The sequence below is a fragment of the Epinephelus moara genome, chromosome 23 (genome assembly GCF_006386435.1).
Source record: "Epinephelus moara isolate mb chromosome 23, YSFRI_EMoa_1.0, whole genome shotgun sequence".
NCBI lineage: Eukaryota > Metazoa > Chordata > Actinopteri > Perciformes > Serranidae > Epinephelus > Epinephelus moara.
Genome location: NC_065528.1, coordinates 25,164,906 through 25,190,586, shown reverse-complemented (window position 1 = coordinate 25,190,586; position 25,681 = coordinate 25,164,906). Strand labels below are relative to the sequence as shown.

Genomic DNA, 25,681 nt, shown 5'->3' with positions numbered 1-25,681 from the left:
AGCCTATAGTTCGGCTTTAGCTTCTAACTATCTTTGTCTTTTTAACCTGTTGTTGCTGCTGAGTCAGTTTGACATCCTGGATATATCCTTCAAACACAGACTGTAGACCCCTCTGTCTGCTTCTCTCTGGAATCACTGGTTCATTTTTCCAAAAATATGATCATATTTCTTCAGGGAGTGCAGTTAGTGACAGTGTGGGCTCCATGCTTACTCTGACAGTTTGTCAGAGTCATCAGAGTCATCACAAAGGGGCGGGGCTTAAAGGTCAATCAGTATCTGCAGCAAAGAAAAAGAAATAAACATGATCAGGGCATCTCTATCATTAAAAAAATTGTGATACAAGTACAGAAACCAGTATCCTTAAAGCGATACAGTTACCAATATAGTACTTCATTCGATACCCATAATGTGAAAGAAGTGTCATGTTACTGTGTCATGTTACTGTGTCAAATACCCCACCAGGGTTGCAACGGTATGAGATTTTCATGGTACGATAACCGTCTCAGAAAATATCTTGGCATCAGGATATCACAGTATTACAGAATTTATATTACTATCAATCAGAATGACCCTTGAAGGAATGAAAACAGAAAGGTTATTTTTGGTTTAGCAAACTTTTTTTTTTTTTTTTTACTAAAACTGAGACTTGAAACCATTTTGTAAACGGGTGTTTGTGTAAAAAGTCTCCCCTTAAAAAGTAACTCAAATAAAGAGGAGATAATTTTTTTCCCAATATCATTGATAAGCAAATGTGCAAGGTACGATAAGCGTCGACTTCTATATCACAGTATACCTTGAAACCGGTATATTGCTGCAACCCTATACACCACCCTCAACAAAGGATTGAATGTAGGTATCGTTTTACTGGAGACATTTTAATACTACTTGGTACTGGGTTATTTTGGTTGATACCTTGAAGAAATGGAGTGCTGATACCCAGCCCTATCTCTTGTTCAAAAGAGAAGTTAAAATGTGCAAAGATAACATGAGGATTTAAATTGGAACCCAAGGGAAGCAGGTTAGGACTCACAGCTATCATTTATGTGTAAGAATATTGTGGGTAAGGTGCAGCAGGGGCATAAGTTTGCACGATGGTGAAGGAAATAATAGTTAGGAAGAAGATTCAGTGGCAAGAATAGGCAGCTAGGTGTGCAGAGACCGTCTCCTAGAAGGATTCATGTCAGGTGCAACATTAAATTCACTTGCCTAAATCTCACCCCATGAGCTCTTTGAGTTCAGGCTTCTCTTCCAGGTGTTGAACAAGCCTTTCTCAAGGGTGATATACCTGGAAGACATAACCAAGCGCTGAAGTACTAAACAGCAGCAGCCAGTGGCTTTTAGCTTAAACTGCCACTCAGGCCAGAGTGGGCAGCCAAATTTAGTTCTCAGCTTGGGCATGAGGGTAGCATTCAGAGGTTTAAACAGAGCTTAGCACTGGGGCAGAGAATGGTTTTACCTGTTTGATGGGTCCGTTGATTTATAACGGCACAGCCTGATGTCCGCCGTGGAGGCCAATGACGGGTCAAGACATGATTTAACGTTAATGCACAGCTACTGTAGGAGTTCTCACCCAACCTTTGGCACATATCACAGCGTGTATTGATGAATACCACGCAGTGTGGATTGATGTTGTTCAAGCATCCACGCTTGAGCACAGAAAACTGTATTGAGCTTTTATACTCTACAGTTTTCACACACGCACAACACATATGGCCTCGTGCAATGCTATCCAATTCCAGTATTAGTATTACTACTGTCTTTGCCACTTCACACAGTCTCCAGCCTTGAGCGTTCACTCATTAAATCCTCAGTAGGCGGATCGTCAGCGCTTCTGTGCTTGTATGCTAATCACAGCTGGTGCTCGCCCAATAGCGTACATGTATGCATGCAGATTAGTTTGCTCAGTGGAGGTAGAGCACCTTGTGTGATCGCTTGCTTTTATGCAAAGGCAGGTTCAGATGGAGTTCAGCCAACATCCAAATAGAGATGTGACGACATGCAAAAACCTGCATTAAACTTGATGACGGTGCCCTGATAGTCCTCTCCGCCCACATGTTCACTGTATGTACAGTAGGTGCGACGAAGATGACATCAGATCACTCTGCAGAAATAAGATTTTGTGCAGGGTAGCCTCAGAAAGTGGGATTGAATTGGTCCTGTTCCAAATAGCAAATCTGCACACAGATCGCCTTTTGATAGGTATAAATGGAGCCATATGTGTGTGAATGTAAGGCAGGTTCAGAGATGTCAGGTACCAGTCTGCTCTCCCAGGCTGTTCCCCATCAATCAACTGCTTTGCGCGGCCACAGGAAGGCACGGCAGCACATGAAGGACATATTCCATTTCGTGCTCCGGCAGCACTCTCCGTGTCCTGCTCCCGGGCTAAAATGGACCAGGCCTCCCCTACCAGGAGACAGATTCTGTACATCAGAAACACACACAGGCAGGCAGCTGGTGGGCTGAGTGGATTTCCGTGGCTATGGGTGAACTGGGGATGGTCAGCATAAAGCAACAGAAGGAGGGTACGCTACATAATCACCTGTGGGACTTTGAGAGTTTGAGAGAGTGTGTGGGTGTGTGTTTCAGGCTGGTGTCCTGTAATTTCAGGAAATGAGCGCAATTTCTTAAAAGGAAAATAATGTTCATGGGTTGTTTTTTTTTTCTGTGTAAAAAGGTCAAAGCACAAGTAGAAACAGATGCTGTAGTGGAAGGGTTTGGTTAACAGGTGTATACATTTGCTTTCAACTCTGATGACTGGGTTTATTTTACAAAATATCAAGGTTACTTGGGGTTTTCCTTTTTTCAGCAACACGTTCTTTAAATTAATAAAATACAATTATTGTCTAGGCCCTCTAGAGCGACATGTTTGTGTTTTCAGATCTGACACCAGCAGGGCGATATCGCAGTTTCTGGAGTTTCAACCTAGAGCTTATTTTCGTGTCCAAGTCTAAGTGGAATGGGATGACAGAGGAGATACCCACACACCAATGCAACTGGGCTGGACTGCCACGAAAAGGTCCACAGGCTGAGATCAATGCAAAAAATAGTCAATTTATTAAGGACATCCATGCACAAAAAGACCTTTTGACCCATCCATTCACCCCACGTCTGCTTTTGCTCCAAAGGCACAACAGCCATATTTTCTACAGCATTGGCTTCCCTTCATTCCCACATATGAGAAGCTATAAACAAGCCACTTGAAACTTGCTTGGCCTGTGTACTCCATTACATGGAGCTCCTGTTTGATTTCACTCTTTACATTGATTGGAAATCTTGTAAAAACAACATTATTGCTCACCTAAAACCTAAAAAGTCAAGTGCCGATACATGCTGTTGTTACATAAACCGTGTGTGTGTGTGCGTGCGTGTCAACCCATCTGAAAGCCAGTTGGTGTTTATGTATTCCAGCGCTCTCACCACAGAGTTGGCATCATACATGTTCATTGAGGACTAATCAACAGAGCGCAGTGTGTGTCTGGTGAAACTGGCAAGCATTTTAAGCCCATCCTGATCTTTTAATTAGTCTGATTATCCAAACAGCTGTCTGCTGCCGCTCCCTCTGACTTAAACGCGCACACACACACACACACACACACACACGCACACACATAAACACAGTGTGATAATGCTACATATGTGACTGCCGCCGGGTGCCCTCAGAGCAGGGTGTGATAAATATTGTCAGCGCGACTCTGATGACGGCGCTCCGAGCTCTGACTTACTGTCAGCGCTCCCTCCATGCTGGATTTTTCTCGGTGGAGTAGATTGTTTTCAGACCTCTGCGGGAGACTTTAAAGACTCAACTGTCGCAGTGCTGCTGAAGTCTTTGTTTAAGGGGTAGAGTGTGTTTTATATGCGCATGTGATGTGTGTTGTCCATCATGGTGACCTTGTGGGCTTGAGTCAGCTTTCAGCACAGACCTCCGGGCTTTCTGTACCTGCAGGAATTTACTGCTCTGAATCCTGCTGTATTTGAGTCATGATTCACTGGTTGGTCATTTGGTTCAAGAATAATATTTGTTATTGATTTAGATTTTAATACTGTTTTTTTGACTGTGTTAATGTATATTAATTGAACTGTTATGTTTGTAAGAGCTTCCTCATTCTTCTACACACTGAAAAGAACAGTTATGTTTCTAATGAGAGACAGTGACTTATTCAGCTGTAACACAGGAAAATAAGATCTCTGTTGTACTGAAACCAGAAATTGGAAAGTACTGTTTTGCTCAATTATTATAATTATTCACGAGCCAGTCCGCAACGCTAGGTATCAACACGCCTGGGGCCCTGCCCGTGCCTGCCACCTGTCACACAATGCACTGTCCCTGCGAATGATGGGCCCACAGGGCAATGGTTCCGTGTTATTTAGTCAGCCTGGTGTCCCCATTGCGAGCAAGATACTCTCAGTCCAAATATTCCGTTCTTCTTGAAGGTCTTCAAGGTCTTCTTGAATTAGTCTGCCCCCTCCCCTGGCACCTCTTTGCCTTTGGAGACCCTACTGGGAGCTGTTGGCCCCAAGCAACACAGCTCCCAGGATCTTGGCGACGCGCAAACCCCTCCACCACGTTAAGGTGGTGATTCTTGGAGGAGTATAGGATAAGGAACTTCTACATCTGGAGGGAGCTCGGAGTAGAGCTGCTGCTCCTTTATGTCGAAAGGTGCCAGTTGAGGTGGTTCGGGCATCTGATCAGGATGCCTCTTGGGTGCCTCCTGTTAGAGGTGTTCCAGACACATCCCACTGGTAGATAACCCAGAACACACTGGAGGGATTACATATCTCATCTGGCCTGGAAACACCTTGGGGTCCCCCAGGAGGCTGGAAAGCGTTGCTGGGGGGAGGGGCGTCTGGGGTGCTTTGCTTGGCCTGCTGCCCCCGCAACTCGGTCCTGGATAAGCGGCTGAAAATGGATGGATGGATGGATGGATGATTATTTTTTTAAATAGTTTTTACCTCACATTTCAGTCTCAGTAGAAATAGCAGCACTCATGTAGTAGCTGTAATTGTTACAGCAGTGGTATCTGCAAACAAAGGTCAATAAACCATGTATAATTCACCACACATGCAAACACAATGTACACTGATAAAAGTGAATGAACAGGAAGAACATAGGCCATCTGTTCAGACCTGCAGACTCTTTTAAAGTCCCTATAGGATTTAAGGGGTATCTATTTGCAGAGATCATATATAATATTTATAGTAGTCACTGAGTCAGAGTCTGTTTAGAGGGCTGAAAAGGGCCAAGTGAGAAAAACCCTAAATCCCACACACTGGACCTTTAAGATTCAGCGCTGCTCCATCTCAGTCAGGGCTCTAACTTGAGGACGTCCTACCGTCCCATGGATGGAAAAAATGTAGCCCCTTTTCACACACGCATTTTTAACTGGATTGTGCCAATGTGAGAGCTGTTATAGCCCCGGGCTAACAACTCACTTAGCCTGGGGCTAAGTGCAGTGTGAAAAGGGCTTCTCTCTCTCTCTGTCTCTTTGTCACTGGAGTGCTAGACAGGTGGCCCTCTCACATGCCCGCACAGGCACACACACAGTGTTTACAAATGTGGAAAAAATGGCAACATAAAGGTTACAGATTTGAGATAAAAGTTTTAACATAAAAACAAATCTAAAAAAAAAAAAAAAATCTTAGTAATTAGAATTGTTTTTATGCCTCCGTGCCGACGACAGCCATGACAGTTTTCAGTCCGTCTCATTCTCGTGAACGCAATATTTCAGGGACACCTAAAAGGATTTGCTTCAGATTTGACACAACCGTCCACTTGACCTCAAGGACCTCAAGGATATAGTGTTCACAGCTCCACCTTTTAGTACCAGATCTGTGTGCTAGGTACCCCAACAGAGAGGGGACCAAAAATGGGGACGGTACGGAACGGTTCCATTGTTGCCATCCACAACTTTTCGGAAACAGAAAAACGTACCGAATCAAACTGAATCGTACCGTATAGCTCGGTGGAAATGGGACTTAAGTGAAGGCAGCATGTTTCTCACTGGGAATTATCCACTGGAGTCATAGATATCAATACAATGATAACTTACATTTCTCCAATAAATACCTTTCGACAAAGTCCTTCAAGGTCTCTACTATAAATAATGTGCAAGTCAGGACAGACGAGGATGGTAACTGCAACTTGAGTGGTTGGTCAAGGTACTGGACTTTTAATTAGGGAAATGATTTTATTGTAGACAAACATCAACGTCATTCTATAATTGGGAGGGCCAGCATTGTATTTCAGACAGTCTGGGACAGTGGTGACAGAAGTCAAGTCAGAGCCCTGATCTCAGCTCCATCTGTCTCACTCACTGAGGAGATTTGCTCCTTTTGTGAGCTCCACTAGTTTGAGCCAGAGTCGGAGGCAGAGTAGCACCTCTATCCCCTGGAGGAACCAGCTGCTCTCTTGTTTTTTGACTCTCCACAGGCTGTTCTCTCCTCTCCCGGCCTCCCAGGGGAATTACATGACACCTGCTGAGCTTAGATGTAGGATTCTCTTCCTCTACATAGCAACAGTGATTCTCATCCTCCAATCTGTTTAGGAAACAGATATCATGTGGCTCTTAACATGCTTCCCAAACTGCAGGGATGAGCCGTCTCATGTTGTGGGGATAAATGCATGAATTGTTCATACCTATTGGATTGATGTCATGTTCGGCTGATTGGCTCATGCACCAGTGAGTGGAATTTCCTGAGGTACTGTCAATCTGCAGCCTCTGTGGTTTCTTTTTTCTTCTTTACCTCATCCTCTCCCCTCAACGCTCCCCCTGTCACTCACCTTTCCCCATCGGCAGCGTCACATATCAGTGGTGTCACGATAGCGGCGCTGTCAGAGCTGCGAGAACTGATGAGGGACAACCTCGAGAGAAAGACGAGAGAGAGAACATCACATCAGTTTAAATGACCTCCTTCACCCTCACACACCTCACTGACTCCAGACCAGTGGAGCCGATGCCACAGTTGGACTATCTTGCACTGATGTATGTGCTCACACACACACAGAATCTATTTTTAGATTCATGGCCAAATATTGAGCCATATTGAGGGAGAGCTGCAGTCACCAATGTGTGCTCTAACTGCTGCTCAGCGCCAGTGAAAAGAGCCTCATTCTGACGTACTGAAGCTCAGCTCCTCTGATGGTTGACGCTGAATGGATCAGATTTATTTGGGACCAAACAAAGAGCGCCCTGACGCTCGCGAGGCTATAAAGATTCAGGTTCATGAGATTTATTCAGACAGTGAAATGACACACGAAGTGTAAGATGGGCAGATTTTTGACAGGGAAGGGAAGCAAAACTGGTGATGCTCGTCGATCAAACATGCCAGTTAAATCCAAAATATGGAGAAGCCTATCAAGTTCACAGTCAGTATAGCAGGGAAGTCTTCTGTCTATAACTCTGGCAGTTTGGGGAAAGTTTGACTTGCATTTTCATTTGTACAGCAGAAATTGGATGTATTTCATGGCCTTCATGCTGTGATTTATGTGGATAAAATTCAACTTTATCACGTTTTAACAAAAATGTGATTCATTTACCTGATACCTTTAAGATATTGACCAAAATAACCCAGTAGTATTGAAACTTTTACAATCAAGTGATACTTGCTTTCGATTCTTTTTGCACTGGGGGTCTGATCCTGTACCATCCCGACAGCAAACTTTCTGTTGCTGCCGTCTCAGAAGTCACCCTCCGAAATGTCATTTTAACATCTGCCTGGTTAGCACGAACTAACAGCAGCAGCAGCGACTGACATCCAACATCGAGCTGTTAAACATTCCCAACAGAATCACACCAACTCTGAAATGACTTTACTCTGCCATTACCCCTTAATAATCGTTAGGTAACATTAGCCTGTCTTCAGCGCGGAGCTCACACTCCTGCAACAGCAGCCACAACTATTACTCTGTGGCGAGGTTAAGTTGGGTGCAGTGTAGTCGCAGACTTGGTGGTTCAGTGTGCCGAGATGCCACCAAACGTTGTATGACTGCACACCATTCATTTCACATTATGGGTGTCAAATGAAGTACTCTGTTAGTATCACTATCACTTCAAGGGTACTTGTATGGTATTTATTTTGACAAAGTCCCAGCCCTACACGTGTGGGATGTGGGAGGCGGGGGTGAAAGTGCTTTTTTTTGGTTGTCACTTTGGGAATGACAGGTTTGAGTCATTCATTGAGGCTCCAGCTTCTCAATGAGCTGGTTTCAGCTTCTGTTGTGTGAAAATTAGCTAACTACTGCTGCTGCATTTTTTTTTTTACGAAACTGTGTATCTTGAAAATCTTAAGCTTTTGGACTTTTGGTCAGACAAATCGAGTAAATGGAAAATGTTGCACTGGGCTTTGGGAAAGTTGTGATGGGAATTATTTTTTAACATTTTATACACGGAATTAAAGAGGCTTTATGTGAAATTCAGAGCTTATGAGTTGTCTGGACACTGGTCTCAACATGGAGGTGGCTGAGCAGGCAGCTTGTAGCTAACAGTGCTAGTTCCATTCCAACAGCAACAATGCTGACAGAGCTAATGGTGCTAACCAGGGGTGACCAGAGGGTGGGCACTATGTTTCTGTGACAACACCATCCTGATATCAGCGGTAACCACCGAATGAGCGCATTGCCAGTCCGCTCACATTCTCAGCTTGTCAAATACCACCACTTTGTCAGTGATTTCAGCGTCAAACACCGACACAAAAAGGCATCTTTTGCGGAGGTATGATTTGCAGCTGGTAACAACGTTACCTTATACTTATACAGCCTACAAGTCTGCTTAACTGAGGCCTCGTTCGTGGACATTATTTGTGCCATCTAGTCATAGTAAGACCACAATACACTAATCTATGATAGAACAAGATGGCTGCCATCTCTTCCAAGTCAGTCTGCAGGTCCAAAACCTGATCACATTTTATGGTTTATTTATGATTAAGAACATTAGTAGCATGATATGCAAACAAATGTTACAAATTTTAGCAACGGTAACAAGTACTCGTTTGAAGACATCGGGACTTTATTATCATGTCGTTTGAAGACATTGGGACTTTATTAGCGTTAACAGTGTTTAGTTTTTCATACTTATCAGGTCCTACTAATCCCAGATAGCGAGGAGAAATTCGAAATACAAAAAAAGTCTGGGTCTTGGGAGGATTTAAGGAGCTAGAAAGCCGCTATGGGGTGGGAGCAAGGGGAGGTGGATGGGTCTGACAAACCCTGGACTTTAACCTGGAGAGCCTTTTTTCGGCTCCCGTGTGATGTTTTTTTCTAAACCTAACCACATGCTTTTGTTGCACAAGGAAATAAACTTACATTTTAAGGTGTTTTACCGACGTTGTACGTTTATTTTTAAACACCATACGCATCTAACGAGCAAAAACTGTAAATTTCCTGTGAAAATGTAAGTGTATTCTGAAAAGACACAATGCATGTAAAAGGCATGCAAATTTTCATTGACAAGCCGTCTCAGAATGCCAGTTACCAACTCAAGAGGATACCTAGCGCATTATAAGTAGACCTGAAAGTCCACTGATCAAGTGGCGATATTTGAGGAGTTGGGATGAGAACATGTCAGCAGTGCAGAGCGGCGGCAAGTAGCTAGTCAATGAAATACACACATGTACTAACATTTATGTATGACTAGACCAGCTCACCACAACAAAAAACAGAGAAGCTCAGATTACAACACACAGTGTGACTTCATTCTCTGCTCAGGACGCCATTACTCCACCTTATCTTTACTTAGCAAACAGTGGTTTGCTGCTATATTATTGTTCTGAATGTCACATACAACTACTTTAATCAATTAAAAGAAAAAAATATCACATAATGACAATTACCATTTGCTGCAACCTGACTTTATGTACTGTATACATGGTATGGGGTCAATTATACAGCAGTAATGTGTAACAAATTCAAATGTACATTTGGAATATTAAGTATTATAATGGCTCTCGTAGTAATTTCCATGTTTTAGTGCCGTTAAACTGTTTATAAGTTCATTTATCAGCTTAAACTCATGGTACAATATGCTAACGTATTCCTTTTGTAGGGGCTCGAGTTATATGGTCGTAATTGACGGAGGATTTTGTTTTTACCTCTTGCTGTGAGGAATAAATGGAGATCGTCTCCAAAGATGTGCGCGGCCTGGGCCTCTTCACATAAACACATCGCAGACATCACTAGAGTCCATCGGTTACACATATATATGACAAAACACAGACATCTCAAAGGACATATTTTATTTGCAAATGGAAGTCAAAAGTCTGCACGCCCTTTTATATTTCCGGTTTTTATTGCTCTGATATTACGCCCATAAAGAGTGACATTGTTCAGATCCATTTGGATGTAGTAGCCACAAAAGCCAAGCTGCATTTGCGGGCTTGCAAATGTGTGTACTGCACAAAAATATAGAAAAATATATGTCATTACTGAAGGAAAAGGAGACGAGGAGAGGGAGATAAATGGAACGACAGCATGACCAGAATGTGCAAAATTCTGCAATGCAGACGAGCCACCAGAAGCCAGCGGTTTCTAAACACAGAGTAAACAAGCAACAACCTAATTAGCAGGAATGCTCGTCTGTGGGAGTAAGAAAGACAGCAGTGTGTCGGGCTGAAGCATAATGTTTAGTTTCACCACGTGGTTGTTGACGGCGGAGGAAGGTCAGAGCCGGGCCATGTGGATGCTATAAGCTGAGAGGGGCGTGTGATGTGGCAGGGGACGGCTCCTAATCTGACCGAGGCATATAAAGCAGATGTAGTGCCCCATGTTGCAGATGGGGGGCATTGTAGGACCTGAGAATCTGGAGAGATCCAAGAGAGGAGAAAAAAAAGGGATCTGGGTGAGATTGGTCCCCACCGCCAGAGCTTCCAACGGTTGCTCTCCCTCACTCGCAGCAACACACACACACACTTGCCCTCCTCTTTCCCGCTCTCTCACACACACACACACACACTCTCTCATCGCCTCTCAGTCACTCATTCTCCGGCGCTCTCCTGTTTCATCTCTCCACCGTGGAGCGCACAGAGAGGGGATTCGTTTTCCCGAGCTGACTGACTGGCTGGCAGCGGCTTGATTATTGGGGGCAAACAGAGACAGAGTTGGGGACCTGAGGGACAGGACAGCAAAAGGAAGGGGAGTCCAGAGGGAGAGGTCCAGCGCGAGATTTTCCTCCAGCGGAGATTATTTGCATCACAAAACCTGTGGAAAAGAGGACTCTGACACTATACTGGCTGCACAACCGCTGTCCACACAAGAGGTGCCATTTAGCGTATTAATATGTGTGTGTGTGTGTATGTGTGTGTGTGTGTGTGTGCGTGTGCTCACCTTTTCAGGATGCAGATTCGTCGCCTCGGCTTCTTTTCTCATGTAAATCTAAAACCGGCCGCTCTCCACGTCTTTGACAGAGACGGAGCCGGTGTCTGTGATTCAGGTTTGCATGATGATAACGCGGCGCTCCGTGAATTAGTTCAGCTCTGGTAGATCAGTGCATGTCGGTGTGTGTACGTGTATGAGATCACACGACAGAAGAACCCCCCAGAATGACAGAAAACTTCCAAACTGGGCTGTTTTCGAACCCTTCATCATACCCCTGACAGTCTCACCCACCTTCCGTCTGAGTGATCTGACTCTGGATTGCATGTGTGTTAATGCTGCAGCTGTCTGCACATGTGTGATGTTGACATGTATGCTCCTCAGCGTATCATGCTTAGATGTCAGTGCCTCAGGATCACGGAGGGAAGAAGATGAAGGGGGGGGGGGCTAAATGCTGTGTGGCACCGTGCCAAGTTGCTGCCTAAAAGAGGATGCTGAAGGTTATGTCTCTCCAGCCTGTGCACCCACTCCATCTGTCTGTCTTTACTTCTATGCAGAGGAGTAACAAGAATGACAAGTGTGTTGGTTAAAGCGGCACCGTGAGGAATCCCTTAAGTAACGTCAGTCGAGCGCCCCCCCCCTCCTCTCATCCGTCCTGTCCTGCCTCCATTTGATATGTGATTATATGAGTGTGTGGCAGAGTAGACAGATGGAGTATATGTTGGGGAAAGGGGGGGGTGGAGTTCTTGTTTTAGCTCGCTCCCCCCTTTCTACTCCCCCATGGGATTTGCCCTTGCCTTCCATCTCTCCTACCTCCATTTCTCTGTCGCTCCCTCCATCACTTCCTTTTTTTTTATCTTCTGTCCTGCTGAGCCAGCGAGATTTACTGGTTTAAAGTGGAAGTCCGTCCACAGAACTGGGACGGGGACAAATGGGAGTAAAGACAGCCCCCCCGGGGGGTGATTTATATGTAGACATTTCTCCACACGTGTTTGGCCACCGCTCCAATTAACACCTCCACCAATCCATGGCTGCACTTGACAGATGCTGAATCCGAGCGAGGGCAGAGTGTGTTCATTAGTGTCGGCTGTGTTTGTTTGTCGGGGATTTAGCGAATTCAAATTGTTTGCTGTGGTTTTTTCAGCTGATTTCTGGGTCATTTTTTGTCGCCGCAGTGTTTTCGGCTCCCTCTGCTCTGCTGTTGAAGTTTTGAAAATTGCACAAACAACAGAGCGAGTCGAGCAATTTATTTCTGGATATTTCCCAAACACATCCAGCTGTCCCCGTTTCTGATCAAGGGCTGAGTAGGTTATTTTTCTTCCAACCATTTCTTCACTGCCAGAGCGAGAAACAGCCTTTGGGTGTCAGAGTGATTGATTTGACGGAGGAGGTTTTGATTCTGATTCCCGTCTCTTTTGTTTCCTCCAGGGGGCGTGATCGACAAGGACCTGCGCCACTACCTCAACCTGCGCTTCCAGAAAGGCTCTGTGGACCACGAGCTGCAGCAGATCATCCGGGACAACCTCTACCTCCGCACCGTCCCCTGTGAGTTACCTTGCTCTCACCCTACCTTCCTTCATACCCTTGTCTCCTCCAGTGGGAAGCCTTTTCTCCCTCTCGAGGCTCCATCTCGTAGAGTGTCAGAATTGAGCTTTATTGTTATGTCAGTGGATATGGTGCATACTTGACACAGCTGACAACCAGAACTCGAGGACCAGTCACTCACTTGTTTATTTTACTGTACGAGAAGCCCTAAAACTCTCTGAATCATGGGAGGTTTGATGATAGGCAAACTCAATCTGCCCTGTTTGATATGGCCAAAGAGTGCCAGAACAAGCAGCTGAGTGGACATTTGAGTTAAGATGGTTTTAGAGGTTCCAAAGCTCATGGATGGACCCTCAAACTCAACATACTACGACATTTTTGTATCAAATTATGACAAACTTATTGAGGCAGAGTAAAACTCATAAATACTGGTTGGTTTCTTGAGCGTCAGGGGAAATATTTCAGGCTACGTTTGCTTCTCAAATCAGATCTTTAAAACAGACTGTTCAGGTGTTTGCAAGTGCTCAGGTTGGATTTGTGTGTCCAGACATCACCAACCTATCTGCATGGGTTGCTGTGGTAACGATGTAGGCGTCAAGTAATTACTACACTGGTGAACGTGGCTTCCTAACAGGGGAGCATGAGAAATGGAGGTCTCTAAACCATACCCTTTTCAAATCACACTGTGCAGAACTCCTCCGTCGTACCAGACAAATTCAAGTAGAGCTGGGTGATAATCAACATCACGAGTAATTGAACATTTTACCTCGATAATAATTACTGAAGGTTATTTTTTTTGTTGTTTTTTGCCCTCATAGTTCACTGACAAGGTTTGTACTGTAAATCTGCTCAACTATTGAAGCTGGGATAATTTTTTAATGAAAGAGTGCATATCTTTGTGATTTTAAAATAATTGAAGGAAACAGACAAATGAACAGTTTATGGTTATTTATTGAAAATTTCGATATTTTGAATATTGTGTAGCCTTTGTAAATGTTTGTGTTATCGAGAGCTGCTTTGTGGAGGCACTTGTTGCCGGGCGCTTTCTTTTTTGAGCCGTGCACCGTTCATATTCAGTTACGTGATTGTACTCCAAGTGCTACAACAGATTGGTGGTAATATCTCTGGTTGCTGAAACAGTTTTTTTCACAGTGTTTACATAAGTGTAGAGGTTAGAGCACTCATCTTCTATGCGGAGGGTCCAGGGTTTGAATCCTGCTGGGGTCGACGTCAGCAAAGACACGCAGTCCCAAGAGGTACCCACCGCCAAAGGAAACTTCAGGATAAAAGAGTAACTCTGGAACCTGAGCCAAGTCCTCGACGAGGGCACGTCTCAAACCCGTTGTAGACGGGAGGTTCCAGACGTAAAAAGCGCATTCATTGTTTACATTTGATTTCTTTCTGTTGCATTGCATAATTCTGTTGAAAGCCAAAATGTGTCCAAACGACGGACATGGTATTTCTCTTTGGTACAATCTGCTCAAGTTGCTCCTTCAGCTCGGTGTTTGAATTCTTCTCCATGTTGCTAACAGGTCGCGGACTTGAGGGGGCAGAGTCACATGACTACACACACAGTAGTTTTTAAGGGGACAGTACATGAACTCACATACGGTGGGGAAGGTATTAACAGAATGTAAAAAAACACTGAAATCACCAACATGGGCAAGATTACGTCGGTTAGAGGTTCCGACTAATTGCCCAGCCCTAAATTCAAGACAGTTTATTTCAGCATCTGTCCCAGAGTCCTGCATGCATCTGATTCTGAATACCTGCTCCCAAACCACAATTGCGACATGTAATACCGCACTCACCCCACCACCCTTACATAAGACCAGTCAGTTTTACAACCCGAAATAACAAATCCTGTTAAAACCATTCACTGTTCTGATCATTTTGTTAGCCAGCACGTTCAAAAGGACATTTTATATTATATATTTGAAAAGAAGGTAATTCATGAAATACAATATAAATGAATTTTTTGCGTATGTTAATAATATTGCGCAGCACATCTCCACCGTTAACATGCCTATTCGTAACCCACCAGAGCCGACACACAAAGTAAGCAGTTACAGGATTATTTTTTCACTCAGAACTTGACACGGAAATAAAATTAAGACAAAATACCACTAGTGACTCACTTTTTTTGCAAAGGTACCCGACCTTTTTGAGTACCCTACCCGATGCAGGACTCTGGCGTGTTAACAGATAGTTGTCGTCCATAGCACTCTAATAACAGCAGCAGGGATTCTGCTTATCACCTCCCGTCACTCTGGATCTGACGTCGCTTTCAAATCTGATTTTAGCAGCCAAAGTGTCCACACTTGGAGAAATCTGATTACAACCACATTTCAGATCACCTACAAATGTTGTTTGGATCCATTTTTTTTGTTTGTTTGTCTTTTGCTGTCCAGACTTTCTAAAATCAACCTGGATACAATCCAGATATGACCAAAAAATGAGCTGATTTGGGCTGGCAGTCTGAACAAGGTCCAGTTGCTAAGCTGCTATGTAGAGTCTCAGGTCAATAGGACTTCTCTAACAGGTCAGTCTGACCATTCTTCTGGCTTCTTATCAAACCCTATGAAAAATACAGTATGTGTTGAATCAGTGTGATGTGATGAGATTTGCTTCAGTCCCAAACCTCCCAGCTACCTGTGTGTTGTAGTAATCAGCCTCTGTTGTTGTGTTGGTGTAGCTGGAACCAGACTTGGTTTCGATTGTCTAAAATCAGGCGTCGACTGCAGCTCTCTGTCTCCAATTAGCCGCATTAACTGCATCACACAGTTGAGCAGCCGAGTGTTGTGTAGACAATCAAAGATAAGATTTGGAGGGCTTTAAGATATTGATGCTCAGTGTTTTTAGTTCAGGAAAGCATTTCAAACTGTGTGTGTGTGTGTGTGTGTGTGTGTGTGCGGCCTTTATCAGACTTATTAAGCCCCCAGTGCTTTTATGAGCTTAGACTCACTGATGTTTAATCCATTTTCCTCTGATTCTTATTTGCCATGTTTACTGAACATATGCTCATTGCCATCAGTCAATAGGCTGTGATATTAAAGTGTCTGTTTGTTTGTGTGTATCCAAGCTCTTATCTGTGTATGTGTGGTGTTTGTGTGTGTGTGTTAGCTCTGCATTAGCCTAGTCGTGCCATTAGGCCCAGCTGTCTGTTGGCTAACTCTCCCCTGAATCCTTAATGGAGGTGCATTCTTCAAGGCCAGGAGCACACAGATTTCACCGGAGCCACTTTTCCGCCTCCCTCTCTGAAAGGGAATACAACGGGAGAAACGGGGGGGAAAAAAGAGCTATTTGTTTGCAACAGAAGCGTAATTTTCTCTGATAACCACTCACAGAGGCGCTGCCGGTGAGGCATCGCAGATAGAGGAAGAGGTGAACAGTAAAGAGGGAGAACAAATGGGAGAACAAATAGAGGGAGAGAGACACAAAAGGGGATGTGGGGGAAAGGGGGAGGAGGCATAATGATGGGACACAGACGATGATAACCACATAAGTAAATGGACTGCAGATAAACTGTTGCAGAGCGAGGGAGAGAGGTAAGGGGAGGTTAACTGATGCATTAATGAAGCTTCAACAATGAGCCTCAGTGCTGCTGAGAGGAAGAGGCCGAGTCATGACTGAGCCGGGCTTTTTATATCTGAACTGATGGATGGATCCATGTTTGGTATACACACACACATATTTGTGTAAATGCTGCAATTTTCTTTTCATTTTCTGTCCTATGTGTTTGGTTCCTTTTTAGGCTTTTTTTTAAAAAAAATCTGAGCTCTCTTTTTAACAACTTTCTATGCTCATATTCCATTCACATCTGAACCGGTACACGTACCTGGAATTTGGCACCTTTTCTGGCACTTTACTTTCTCTGAAATAACAAAAGTGTAATTACCTCTGCCAGGCTAAAACCTGGAGGGGAACATCCTTTCAGTCGTGTGTGTGGGTGTGTTTCTTTGTCCGCAACTTTTCTCACAGACTACTGGACCAAGCCTCCTATTTTGTGTGCACATTTATGCCTGTACGCTCAAGGACTTCCCATGACCGAAATGGTTCACAATTATTGAAAAAGTGTTTTATTGACTGTTTTATACCGTATACATCCAAAGAAGGTTGGCCTCATTTTGAACTGGAGCATTTGCATATTAGTACCATACCAGACATGTTGTGATCCTGACTGTAGGGGCGGCACGATGGTGCAGTGGTTAGCATTGTTGCCTCAAAGCAAGATGGTTCCTGGTTTAAACCAAAGGTGGAGGAGCCCCTCTGTGGAGTTTACATGTTCTCCCTGTGGCAGTGTGGGTTTTCTCCAGGTAGTCCAGCTTCTTCCCACAGTCCGAAGATAATTGGTGACTCTAATGTGAATGTGAGCGTGAATGGTTGTCTGTCTCTCTGTGTCAGCCCTGTGATAGTCTGGCGATAGGCCCCAGAAATTGGTAAGGTATTAAAAGGAATATTGGATTTCTCCGTAACTCTAATGTTTTTAGCGCATTGGCAAGCATTAGCTTTGATGGCAAAACAAACTGGAGAAAATCGTTCAAGTGGCGTCCTCCTTTGTAATCACAGGTTGTCCGCGGGGTCTTAAAAAGTATTAAAAGTTGATAAATCAAATGTCGGAAAATTAAGGCCCTTAAAAAGTATTAAAAAGTCTTAATCGCGATTTTATGGAGTATTAAATTTTCTTGGCATTCAAGCTTTGACAAAAAGTATCCCTGAATGTATAATTTATTTTCCTCCTCGTGACTATTACAAACAACGATGTGTAGGTAGGCACACTCCGACTGCCACTCGGGGCCGTGCGCGTACCTGTGCGACATCACGTGACGGCGCACGTCCAGGCGCCAAACAGAGGAGCAAAAGAGAATAAAAAATCCTTCTCATCTTATCTGAGTTCTGTTGTATGTTTGTGCTCCATAGATTTACTTGCAAACTACAACTGTTTAGCAAGTTAAAGATGCGTTGCTGCTAACGACAGCTTGAAGTGGCGATGAGGTCTGAAGGTTTCAGATTCAGATTCAGATTCACAAAGCTTCCTGTGATATCATCCATCCACTGAATGAGAGCAAACGGGTCGGCCAGTCTGGTCCCGCTGTTTAGTGTTTAGCTGACATGGTGTGTTCGTATATTCAGTCTGACGCTCTACACTAGAATGAGTGCTCTGTTGGTCGAAGAAATGGAGCGTTATATTTATATATAAATTTACAAACAGTCCACTTTGTGCCAGAGTGCACTCCAGCACTCGTAATGAGTATTTCCGAACGCACCACTCACATCATATTCCTCCATTGTCTAAAACAAGCCAGCAGAACTTGTTAGCTAGCATTAACTAATGTCTGTAGAGAGTTGTTTTGCCTCCAGCTAAGCCCCGCCCACCAAAAAACATCGTACTGTCTACCAACAGCAAAAGGGTCTATTTCCTTAAATGGTCTTTTCAAGAACTTTGAACAGGGACCCCATGAACCTTTTAAGGTCAAAGTTCCTGGCCCCCAAAAGGCCCCTTCTCCGGTGAGTATTATATATCACTGTTGTAAATCACAAGCGTCATTATAATACAGTAGTGTATGCATTCTTTTGAAGATACGATATTTGATGATATCACAAAGTCTGCCACAATATGATATTGATTTTATATCACTCAGAGGCCTGTGATTGATATGAGACGATATTAGTAAATATCCTCATTATCCTGTTCTCGGCTGCTTACCATTATCTGCCTGGTGCTAGGCCGCTAGCATTGTTTGAATATTTAAAAAGGAGGAAATGGTAACACAGATGTGCCATGGGGATTTCAAAATAAAGGCGTTTCATGAAGATAATGATAAGTATAGATATGTTCACTTTGTATCCATGTTATTGGTTCGTTGATCGTTGAATCGATATGTCAGTCCAGATAAATGCGTCATTAAACATCTACTTTTTACTGGCCCAAGGCAGAGTTTACTGAACTGATTATCTCTGATTGGTCAAACACAACAAGCCGTGACGCAGCGACAACTTGTGTACAACGTTAATGTTTATGACAAATTGATGTAGTCATGACTGGTTTCAAAATGGCATTTAATCTTGTGCTAAAATGAATCTCAAACCAACACGGTCACCTCACAGCAATCGGATGCCAGATAATTTAACCAGATATAGACCATGTGTTCATACTCAGTGTAAATTAGACTTCTGCTCTAAAAGGCTCACATGCGGACAAATGATGTGGACATTTAGGGAGATGACTCTTTCACGAGGTAGGAGAAAAAGACGGAAAACACTTATCTTAAATTGAGCAACAGAGAGATACATTGATGCCCAGCGAGATCTATGATAAGTGATAAATCTAAGTGAGTCTGAGGACGGCGAGGGAGAGAAAAGAGAATTATAAGTGAGGGATCTGAAGTAGTTCATCACAGCAATTTAAACATAACCCTTGAGTGGTGGAGAAGAGACATTTTTCGGTGGGATGGCGGCTGACGGGCAGACAGTAGGAGAGTTACAGCCACCCATACCAATCACAGAGCCTCGGACGGAGTTAGCCAGGGCACCTAAGGCTGTGCCAGCTCTTAGACAAATTGCCTGGTTGAAATCCAAGGTCAAAGCGTTAATAGCCTGAGCCCATGTGAAATCAGGCCTATCGGCTGGTAATCCACATAGATTTGATGGAGGAGATAGAGAGCGGGGAGGAATAAGTGTGTGTAGACTAGTCCTGACCCGAAGTGGGCTACACCGACCGAGAACGGTTGAATTATTCAGGTAGAATTGAACTGGAAAACTCGGCAATTAAATATATAGATTTTTATAAACTGACTCACACACACTCATTTATACGCAGTGTGTGTACTTTCATTTGAAGCCTTCAGAGCTGAGCAGAAAAATATGTGAATTAAAGAAAAAGGTTTCAAGTATTTGAACTAATTTCCGAGCGTTTGACTTAGCGTGCATGTATTTAGTGTAAAGTTCTGCATTGAGAATAAATAACTTGAAGGGTGGGCGCATCAACTGAAAGATTAAAAACACAAGTGTGTCTCATGTTTTCCCCGGAATACTGAATCAAATATGAATAAGTGCAGAGCCTCTGTTGCAGGGAAATAAAAATATGTGATAAAACTATGAAGGTCGTCAGGGTTATACGACTAATTACTCTCCTTGTTATATCTGTTTACTTTTGTTGTTTTTGTCGCCTTACGCTTCTTCTTGAGTTCACTCCGTTAGTCCTCCACACAGGCACTCACATGTTCATGTTAATATTGTTCTTAGCGCCACCTTTTAGCTCTTCGGACACCATAAAGCACTTAGTGAAGAGCAGCGACTATCTTTGACTGTCTGAGAGTAATAGAGCCGATGATTAAGAGGTCAACTGCAGGTAAAAAGGTGAAGAGATGTTCTGTCAGTTTCTTACTTCCCGTTTATCTCAGCCTTCACTAAATGGCATGATGGTGTACACACTGACTATAGCTGTGTCTGAAAGCTGTCCTTATTTGCTACCTAGCTTTAGCTATTTTATTAACGTGTCAGATTTATGGATTATATTGTGCTCTCAGAGCATCCTATCCTTTTTGTAATGTAATGTACTTTTTAGGGCTGTAATCAACCAATGGAAATCTTTATGGACTGAAGTTCTACCTACTCTTCAACCAATCAATTTGTCAATGGGGAATAAAAATCTCTACATTAAGTAAATTGGCCACAGTACACAGAGTACACTCTACCTGTTAGTGTTGTGTCCATCAAAGTGTTATTTCCTAAGGCAAGCATATTTTTTTATTCTTTGCAAAGGGAGTGCCGGGTATTAAACCTAGATCTACAAACATTAGCAGCGTGATGAGGTGTTGATTGTCTATTCTACCCTGAGTGCTGCAGGTTTGGTGTTTTTATCTGGCCGTCAAGAGTTGAAAACTGTTTTGGCACTCACTGTACAAGTGCTGCACAACAATAACAGTTGAGGGGAAATTACTACTACTGGCCACATAGACTGGTGGGTCAGTCTTCTATCCCTGCGTGCTTCAGCCTTCCCTTCATCCAGATAAAGTACCTTGTCCCAACATTTTTACTTCTGCGGGTATTCTGTATCATAGCAACCAGACGCAACCAAAGCATCTCAGCTTAAAAAAAAACCACGCTGCACCTCCAAACCGTTTTCAAGTGCTTCTAGCTGGGCGTTTTCGGACGAACAAGTAGAAGTATGCATACACATCCTTTCAATTTACTTATCACTGCAGAATAAAACAATGTTCACTTGTGAACACTCACCATCAGATACCCCTTGTGGGGGGTCCCGACCCAGAGACTGAACGTAACTATTGAGCATCTAATATGTAGGAAAAGCAAGGACGCCATTTTAAAGAATTTTCCTAGTCGACCAATAGTCGTAATTTAAGACCATTAGTCGACTAGTCGCCTGCATGTTTCTGATACTAATTTAATTATTAGATTATATATTTTGGGCGGGGCAATACAATGGTTTGAGTTGAAGGTGTGAGAAAGAATAGTATCAGTAACATTGTTAACACTGTGCTACATTACAGAGAAATACAAAACCGTACTAATGAACCTTCATTAATATAGGCCTATATTTTATCTACAAGTGCACGTCACACACTGAGCGAGCCGCCTGTTAATGACGCTGTGGGCTAATGGGCATGTAGCTACTTCCATGTTTCAGATGATACGTCATGTTTGTAGTCGACCAGTGAAGATGAGTTTACATATCACCTTGGGTTCGTCCTTCACCTTCTCAAAATGATCCCACACTTTGGATTTCCTGCCCGACATGTTATTAACTAGCCTGTGGAATAACCGCAGGTACCAGCCCTGGAAATTAGGGACCGTACACATGCTGCTTCTTTAACCGCCTGGAAATCAGACTGAATGTTTACAGAAGAAGGGAAAGATATCTGTCGGCTGTGATTGGTTTGTAACATGACTCCTTTAACAATTTATAGATGGGTATGACAGATAAACTGACAAATCGAGGTGCTTCACAGTGTATTTTTTTTTGCCATAAAGGAGACCTGCTCTTTGATTTGCAGCATTGTTCACAATAGTTAAAAGCCACTGACAGACAGGGGGCAGCTACCCCATGAATATAAACCTCAATATCTCAAACAAAGTGTTGCCCTCTTTTATATGTCTACATCCCACAAACATTACGGCCGCCATTAACCCCTCACTATGATGCCTTTTGGGAATGCCGGCTCCAGTGATAATGGCTTGACTAACATGTAAAGACAGAACAAAGTGGTTTGATAGCAGGAGAGGGACCCTTAAACAGAACATCCCAGTGAACATCCGCTAATGGAGACTTAAAGTTTATGAAGGGTGTGATTGGATGTTCCCACATCTGTCTTTAAAGTCTGCGAGTGCGTGTCTGGTTTTTATCGCTTTGTTAAACTGCGGCTCTTGTACGTCCTCGCATTCAAGCACGTGTCTGTGTGTTTTAGCCTTTACATGCATGCACAAACAACATATGCCTTAATAGCAGGAAGTAGTGGTTGAGACTGTGAGTTAATGGGGAGTTTGATGCCCACGGGGAAATTGAGTTTGTGTTAATGGCTGGGGCAACTGTGCGCAATACTGATGGTGTTTACTAATGAGAGAGAGACGGAAAGAGACTGCAAGTCCATCTGTCTATCCACAGTTGTTGGTTTGATCATCACGGAGTCTTGCGGCATAGCAGGAAATAAGAAATCTCTGTCTGTCTCACACTTTCGCTCCCACTGCTCTGCCGCGCTCTCCTTATCTCTACTTCCTGCTTTCATTATCAGTTTTTCTTCCCTTCAAACTCTTTTTCTTTGTTCTGCTTTACATCAGTGTGTGTATCATGTTACAAACATGTCTGACTTAACACATACACACATTTGTTTTTATTTTGCTCATTTTGATGCTCGAGTTGTAACCTGTAACCGCAGATTTCAAAGCTGAATTCTGCTTGATGTCATCTGCCAGCTACCTGTGACTTACCCTGTTCTCTTTGCCTAGTTTGTCACATGTCGTGCGCTCCTGTTTAATGGCCTGATGTCTGATGGATGACAGTAATAATCAGGATAATAAAAAGACTAACAGCTCCCCGGTGCCCCTTCATTCATTATTTAGCATCTCTGTGAGAAACTGAAAAAACGCCAGAAGTGTGAGTCTCACCCTGGAGCCTAGGCAGAGGGGGGCCTCGCTGCGGAGCTCTGAGCCGGGGCCCAGCACGGAGATGAATGAGCAGCAGATTGAGGCTTTTAAGGTAGAGGTGGACATGAGGTGATGCGGCATCGTGGGTTGTGTTTTTTGTAGTGTCGCTGAGTGGGAAACAGGAACACCTGGTGTTTGTTTTGTATGTATATTAATTTGTCTCTTTCTATTCCTCTGTCTGACAAAGGTGAGGCAGATCAGACAAATGCCTTTAGTCAAAAGCTCACTTTCTCTCATCCCTCCATTTACTCTCTGTTCCCTTTTATCTCCCCTCACTTACTCATTGACTCGTTGGAGGCAGGGTGGGGTTTCCATGGCAACTGTTTCCACTCCCCGTCTGCGTCAAAGGCTCGACTCCTCTTAAACTCTCAGCCCGCTTTCTTTTTTCTTCCCTTCCATAACCCCTCCTCATCCTTTCTCCTCTCTTCCTCCGTCTGTGTTCTTCACACTTTCTGCAAATGGAGGCTGCAGGTCAGACGCCAGGTACACTGCACTCTGAGACATAAGGGTTCCTTCTGAAGGGCTGAGGTTCCACTTAGATCCAATCTGAAGAACCCTTTTTTTTTTTAAGGGTTCTTTGTAAGACTAAAGCGACGCTGTAACTACAGCGTAGGCTTTATGTCGACGCCATAGCCTGACGTGCACCTCCCCAAAACAGTATCTACACATCGCAGCGACGCACACCTCAAACCATTTCCCTGGAATTGAAGCTTTTATTTACTTTAATTTCACAGATAAGAAACAATAAATTGTGAAGACAATAAAGCCTCCACAAAAATAGCATTTTAAGTCTTGTGTTTGATTTATCCTGGCTTCATATGAGTAGGGGAAATCTCTGCTCGTCGCTAGGCTAATTTATACAATGTAAAATGACATAGGCTTATGCTAATAACGTTAGCATGTTACATTTGTTTGGGAAACGTGTTCAGTATAAGACAGTTGTTTTGTCGGTGAATGTTGTGAGTTGAAATGGAGCCGAATTTTGTACCGTTATCTTTGTTAAACGTTGCTGTTGTCCCTGGCTTCATATGGGTAGAGGAAAAGTCCGCTAGCTGCTATGCTAATTTATACAATGTAAAATGCCATAAACTTGTGCTAAAAATGTTAGCATGTTGTATTTGGGGGAAAATGTGTCCAGCAAAAGTTAAATGCTTTGTCTGTGAATGCTGCGAGTTATAGTGAAGCTGATTTGTGTACTTGTGTTTGAAATTGTGTTTTGAATCAACTAAACTTTACAGCACTTCACAGAAACCCCACTGCCGACCAGTGTTTTGGAGGTGTAACTGCAGAGTGATACAGACACACCACCGCACAAGTATAAATGCTCAAAATGGCGTATGTGTGTAGGCTACAGTGTGTAAATGGAGTCCATATGAAAGCCCCCCCTCTAGTGGTGCTCATGACCTTGTAAATGGAAATTTTCTGAAAGCTTTGAGTTCCCAATCTGTGACGTGTTTGCTGATGTTTTCTACAATGGCGGCAATGAAAGTTCATTTTTCAGTGGATGATATTTGTGATTTTAGTTGTAAAGTATTTTTCTTCATCATTTTATAATATGTCTGAGGAAAATGTTGATATTCCCAGTTTTTTGCCTCTGTCATTATGCCTTTGCGTGTCCAGCCTCTATGTTGCTTGTGCTCCGCAGTGGTGTTCTCAAGATTTAATCACTTGAACACAAAACATATTGTGTACATGACTTCCCATGTCTTAAACTCACAGTCATGTGTTGTATTTGAAGGCAGCATGAGTCTTCCTTTAAGAACTCCCACACATTGTGTAACTTGCAAAAATAATAGGGAATGCACAGTGCTGTGACGTTTTGGTAACGAGACCTTCATCAGGCAAAAAAATGGGTTCCAGTTGGAACTTTTATAAAAGGCTCTTTCTACCAGGAGCCAGAAAGGATTCTCCTCTGGGTGACAAGCTGAAGAACCCTATATGGTTCTAGTTATCACCTTTATTTCCAAGAGTGTGCTTGTTGGAAATGGGACCTGAACCCACGTTTAGAAGAGAATTCCTCAAACTCGGCTCAACATAAAAAATGATCCACATGATCCCTGACTTCTTCAGAAATGTGTTACTTTGACAAGTGATATCCTGTCTGCCATCACTCATCCTGACTCTGTGGAGGCGGCCACTGAAAGGGGGGATGGAGAGGTGTGTGTGTGTGTTTGTGTGTGGGCTGGAGGTTAGACAGGGTGGGAGGGGTTGAGTGACAAGGCGGGACACAGATGTGGATGTGCTGGCTGGTAAGCGTGACACGACGCTCGATGCTCGTCAGCAGATGCAGCCCTCAGACGTGACGGGGAAGAGGTGTGAAATTTGCTCCCTAATTGGCCTTCGTCACACAAAGACGGCCCCCCGCAAATTTTGGCTGTCCTCTGACCTTGTCAGTGCGGTAATGATGTCGTAAAGACAGATCCATCAGGTGGCCGGCTGGCGGTCACCTCACCGTGATGCTGTCGTGGGAGCTTCTTGTGTCGTCTACCATATAATGATCTGAAGTCTTTGGGGGAACGAGCAAGAGAGAGTCTGTTTTATTCCAGTTTTTATTCAGATGCATTTGCAGCACCTGAACCCACATGGTGCCACTTTCCACACTTGCCAAATCATTAAGTTTGTAACTTATTCATTGCTTTGAATGAGAGCTGTGAAGCATTGACGGCTCAG

At 43.6% G+C, this 25,681-nt stretch overlaps 1 protein-coding gene across 5 annotated transcripts in view; it reads left to right on the top strand.

The window, feature by feature from the left end:
* magi2a (membrane associated guanylate kinase, WW and PDZ domain containing 2a) overlaps positions 1-25,681 on the top strand; it is a 385,047-nt gene that overhangs the window by 98,358 nt on the left and 261,008 nt on the right. For all 5 annotated transcript variants that reach the window (XM_050036738.1, XM_050036737.1, XM_050036735.1 and 2 more), the window contains exon 2: positions 12,731-12,847. In XM_050036738.1, coding sequence (XP_049892695.1) covers positions 12,731-12,847 — 117 coding nt within the window. The remainder of the gene's footprint in view (positions 1-12,730; positions 12,848-25,681) is intronic.